The sequence below is a fragment of the Pteropus alecto genome, unplaced genomic scaffold, assembly GCF_000325575.1.
Source record: "Pteropus alecto unplaced genomic scaffold, ASM32557v1 scaffold214, whole genome shotgun sequence".
NCBI classification, from domain to species: Eukaryota; Metazoa; Chordata; class Mammalia; order Chiroptera; family Pteropodidae; genus Pteropus; species Pteropus alecto.
In genome coordinates, this window is record NW_006435787.1 from 1,202,374 (window position 1) to 1,207,824 (window position 5,451).

Here is a 5,451-nt window from a genome sequence, read left to right on the forward strand (position 1 = left end):
GAACGGAGCCGGCAAGACCACCACGTTCAAGATGCTGAGCGGGGACGTCGCCCCGACCTCGGGACACGCTGCCGTCCGGACTCGCACAGGGTAACGTCCAGACTTAGTCGCTTTGCCGCCGCGGCGGTGACGGCCGAGCGCCCGGGGAGCCGTGTGCCTTGAGTCCGTGGACAGACGCCTCGGGGCGTCGTCTGCCTCTAAACGTGCCTCCCATGTCCCGGCCTGTGTCCCACACCTCTAAGCTTCCACTCCGCACTGTGAGGCCCCGGCGTGTACGTGTGTGTGTGCACGTGTGTGCATGCGTGCGTGTGTGTCTGTGTGCATGCATGTGTGTGCATGTATGTGCGTGTGTGCATGCGTGTGTGTGCGTGTGTGCGTGCGAGTGTGCACACTAGAGCGAGCTCACTGAAACACGACGTGCTCTCTGGGCACTGTCACCGTCCTCACACAGGGAAAGCCACGAGCTGGCCACGCGGTCCCCATGGTTCGGTATCTGAGTTCCTACTGAGTTCTCGGTGCCGTGTTTGATCACAAGTCTGTCCACTGACGGGCACAGAGTCATTTTTAAGTAGAGTTGGAAGTAATTTGCTTGAGATTTTTAGATATAAGTTCACATATAGTAACTGAAATAGTTGTTCAAGAATATCACAAGCACCCAGTAACCAGCTAATCCTTTGCACCGACAAACGCTCGCTGTCCGTCCGTGCTGTGTCGGGCGTGGAATCGAGGCTCCTTGGGACTCGTGTTGTTGATTTTCCCTGCGGTCACAGGAGTGAGACGCTGCTTTGTTTGTTTGTTTGGCTGTTTTTTTTTTTTTTCCCCATAACATCTCTATTTGCTCGTACAAATGGACAAAAGAAGCAGAATTTAGAAGGAAACAAAAATGTGGGGTTTATTCCCTCATCCCTGGAAGGCTGGTTCTCTTCTTCCTCATCTCATTTCATCATCCCTAAAGTAATTGGAAAATGAAATTCAAATAGCTGATTTCGAAAGCAAGACTGAATTTGCATCTGCGCCAGTCTGCGAGTCTCATACGATGCTACGGTACCTGTGTAATTAGCTTAATTATGACTAAATCACACTTGCATTAATTATATTTTTGACCTTGATTATTTCTAATGTTAATTGTGCATTGGTATTCAAGGAATTAGATGAGTAATGAGAACACAATGGAATTTTTAACCACTTTGAGAGCCGATGGAAACCTTCCAGCCCACGAAGCTCCTGACAATCTCTGCTGAGCTGAAACTCACCGATCCAGATCGTCACCACCTTAAAGTTTCTTCCCTCTGAGGCCACACAGTGGGAAGAGTGCTCTTTCCTTGTTTAATTTATTAATTTTTAAGAACGCACATCCTCAGACTTGAGAATAAGATATATATGTCTGAAGACTTCGTTCAGAAACTGGCCGTTACAACTTGGTTCGAAGTCACAAGCTCCTGCTTTAACGCCCGAGGCCACAAACTGCGAGCCTGTGGGCCACGAGTCGTACGCATGCCAGCTCGGCCCGCCGCGGGTGACCCCCACCGACCACCCCTCGGCAGAATCCGTGCTTCCCAGCCGGTCACGGTTCCCATGCCACAGGCTGCCGCGCTGTTGAGGTCCAGGTCGACAGCTTGGATCCTGAGAGCATTCGAGTCTGCAGCCCCCTAGATAGAATAAATGACCACCCCCTAGACAGTGGTCATTTTTGTGACTGATTCACCAAGAGCCTGGGGGGCGGGGGCGGGGTCTGAGGTTCAGGGGATAAGTGTCGTGCCTGGAGAGAGAATTCCAGAAAGGGGCAGAGGCTTTGAGCCGAAGTTTCAGACTGTAAAGCTCGTGCTCTCGACCTCCCCCGAATTATTTGAGAGAAACATGGAAGACAGAGAAACAGCGATCCGCAGCGTCGTAGCAGAGCACGTGGAGAAAGGGCTCAGCGAGGCATCATTTCTTTGAAACCAGAGCAAGCATGTAGTTTGCAGTAGATGCTGTTGGATTTATCTTTTCTTAAAAAATCAAATACTTGGAAATGGGCTGTAAAAAAGTACCATTTGCATGACACGCTAAACACAAACTTTTAGCGGAGATGAAAGTTACGATTAAGCAGATAAAAACATCAACGTAGTGACGTGCCATAGGTAGGTGTAAGGAAAACGCATATCTGAAGTAAAACGATACGTCAGCAGGACAATCTCTCGGTCCTGCGGTCAGGAACTTGGGGTGTGAAACACAAAACGTGGGATCTTGCAGAACGCGCACGGTCGGAAAACCGGAAAGAGCCACAGGGATACGTTTGAATGAAGAGAGTTAACGCTTTCCTCGTCCGATGACTAAAGAAGTGTAATGAACATACACACCGTCGTCGTCACAGGAGTTAGGCCGTGTGGGACACGAGGATCCTGACTCAGACACGCATGTGTGAGTGGACCGTATCGAAGGAACCCCGTTCAAACAAGAAACGGACCAACACTGTTAACGTTACTGTCGTTATTCTTGAATTTAAGTTCCGTAAAACGTCGTTTAGACATAGCAAGAGTATTTATACCACTGTCGCTACTAACGTGTTCTTTTTAAATGCGATATGCTTAAAATGCCAGTGGAAATCCATTAAGCGCTTTCGACCGAGGCGGCTCCCGGGGCGTCGAGCTCCCGCGCGCCGGTTCTGTCCTGCGTCAGGCCGGCCGCGGCGAACTTGGCAACGGCCGGCATGGCGACACGGCGCTGCTCGCCCGGGAGGCGGAACGTTCCACTGCGCTGCTGCTTCCCTTCGCAGAGAGGACGTGGCTCTGTCCGCCGCCGGCTCGGCAGGGGTTCGGATCGGCTACTGTCCGCAGCAGGACGCCCTGGACCAGCTGCTGACCGGCTGGGAGCATCTCCGTTACTACTGCAGCCTGCGTGGGGTCCCGACGCCGCGCATCCCCCAGGTAAGGCCCTGGATCCTTTCGCAGAGAGGCCCCTGAGAGCTCGGCCCGCCGGAGCCCTTGGTCCCCACACGGCTCCGTCGCCCCCGAGGAGGAGCCGGCGTCCCGCGAACACAGCGGGGAGGTGTCGTCGGGATGATTGCGCCGGCAGGACCTCGATGGGGCGTGTTTCCCCTCATTTACGTGACGCGCTCAGCACCGGTCGGGGTGACACAGCTGCGTGGCCGGAGTTGAAGCAGCACCCCGTTCGCCCCTTCGCGGCCTGTCTCCTCACCTTCGTGGTCCGTCACTCTGTACTCGGGGACGAAGGCCGGGAATGCCCGGGTCGCAGAGCAGGGTGCACACCTGGTGCGGGCTCGGTGGCAGGCCGGAGGGACGGACGGCTGGCGGCTCCCTGCTGCGTGCCCCCCGCTGGGCTCAGGAGGCCAGGCCCCTGCGCCCGTCTGGGAGAGCAGGGGGCGCAGTGGGAAAGCCAGGGGGCTGCGTTCTCCTTGCCATGTGCCGCGGTCAGCCGAGCGGAGCTGGCCGCCTTGACCGACAGCTCGGGACGTCCCGAGGGGCATGTCACGAGGGGCAGGGGCTCGAGGCGAGTTCTGCCTCGTCTGCACCTCGCCGCAGAGTCAGGGTGCTCTGCGCATTTCGAGATTCCAAACAAGAGGCAGAAGTAAGTGGCTTCTGTGGCTCAGTTTCAGTGAGATCTGTGTGGCGGGGCAGCACCCCGTGTTCGCAGGGGCCAAAACCGACAGGCGTCGCCGGCACGGGCCGTGCGCTGCGTCCTCCGTGCGCCGAGGGCGCCCCACTCCCTTGCTCTTCGAGTGGGGCATGAAAGGGACCCGCCCGCGTCCCTGAGGGGCCCGGCCCTTCGGCACCCCCCAGCTTAGCGGAGCAGAGGCAGCTGGGCCACGGGAGCGGCCACCAAACCCGCTCGTCAGGCTCAGCCTCCAAGACACCGTCCCCTGGTCGGCTCCCGGCTTAGTACCTGATTAAAGAGACAGATGCGTGGCAGGCACCGTAAACTGGCTCCTCTCGTCCCCGAGAAAAACGCAGCCTTCGCGAACGTTCTCGGTCCCCGAGGAAGCCTCGGCGCGTCCTGTCACGGTGTGGTCGCCTCCCGGTGCACGGCCGTCTTTCTGGGTCCTCCCCCGAGAGTTTTAACGGCCATGATCCGACAGACAGGAGCTCTCAGGCTTCCCAGACACCAGCCCTGTCCCCGGGGCGGATCCCGTTCGCGGGACCCGGCTCCGTCCCCCGTTCCTGCGCCGGGGCTGCTGGCCTGGCCCGGGCGGCGAGCGGCTCGTGTCGAGCTCTAACCGGGAGGCTTAAGTATCGTCCTGGTGCTTTTAGAAGTCGTTACTGTTTCCTCATTTTCATTGTTACTATCGTCATTGCAGGTTTGTTCACTCGTCTGTTTCACATGTGTGCGTTCGTTTAAAGCTGTGTTTTATTTAGGTATTTAGATCATTCAATTATTAGCCCATTTTCTTAGAGTTTTTCCTTCTCCGAAATTTGAGTTAAGATATGACCTTGACTAGTTTGGTCACGTGACACTGTCTAAGAAACAAATCCACGTTGACGCCGCTGTGGCCTCAAGAGTTCGATAAATGGCCTGTAGAAGTTTTACACTGTGCAGAGTTGGGTGGACACAGACTGCTCCGGAAGAAGCAGCCCGGCACAGGGGCAGAGCCGGGTGGCGAGGCCGAGCGGGCCCCCCGGGGACGGGCCCTCCCCTCCGGCGTGCGGACCCCACATCTCCGCCCCCGTGAAGCCCCCGGCCTCGGCTCCGTTCTAGTCACCTCCACAGTCACGTCTGCCCCCGTCCTGCTCACGTCGGTGGGACGACCCTCTGGGTCACCCCGGCTCCGGCCTGAGGTTCTGGCCGTCAGTCACTCTGGTGTCGCAGGCACAGAAAACGCAGCTGGGTCCGTGGCGCCCCCATAGGTTCACCCCCGTCGTCCCTGTGTCCCCAGGGGGCTGTGCGTGGGGCGGGGGCAGCGGGAGGAGGGAGCGGGATTCGGGGGGTCTCGGGGAGGGGGGGTCTCAGGGAGGGGGGGATGCAGTCACAGAGGGCCCCTCTCTTCCAGGTTGCTGGGGACCTGGTGAGGCGCCTACACCTGGAAGCCCACGTGGACAAGCCCGTGGCCACCTACAGCGGGGGGACGAAGCGGAAGCTGTCCACGGCCCTCGCGCTGCTGGGGAAGCCCGACCTCCTCCTGCTGGTGAGTAGCGGCCGTGACACGCTGGTGGCACCTGGCCCCTCCCTCTGGGCGGGACCCGGAATCCACAGGGCGGGCTCTGAGGGGACACGCGCCTCCGCCGGTCTGCACGTCCCACGCAGGGTCCAGAGAGTCACTGCAGCCTTCATCGTTGAAAAGGAAGCTCATTTATCAGTAGTCACTTTTACATATTGAGTTGAAGATTCACTGAAGTTTTAACATAAAAACAGTAAAATAACCAGAATTCAGTAATCTGTCCTCCGACACGTCGCTTTCAAGCCCCGGCTCTGACCTCTGACAGTGGGCACGACCCCGCATGGCCCCGCAGATCACAG

At 57.5% G+C, this 5,451-nt stretch overlaps 1 protein-coding gene across 1 annotated transcript in view; it reads left to right on the plus strand.

Moving 5' to 3' along the window:
• The window catches only part of ABCA13 (ATP binding cassette subfamily A member 13), a 147,718-nt gene that overhangs the window by 131,312 nt on the left and 10,955 nt on the right, over positions 1–5,451 (plus strand). The window contains exons 53-55 of the mRNA XM_025046516.1: positions 1–90; positions 2,756–2,906; positions 4,985–5,119. The exon at positions 1–90 is cut by the window's left edge and continues 8 nt beyond it. Of these exons, the coding sequence (XP_024902284.1) occupies positions 1–90; positions 2,756–2,906; positions 4,985–5,119 (376 nt within the window). The remainder of the gene's footprint in view (positions 91–2,755; positions 2,907–4,984; positions 5,120–5,451) is intronic.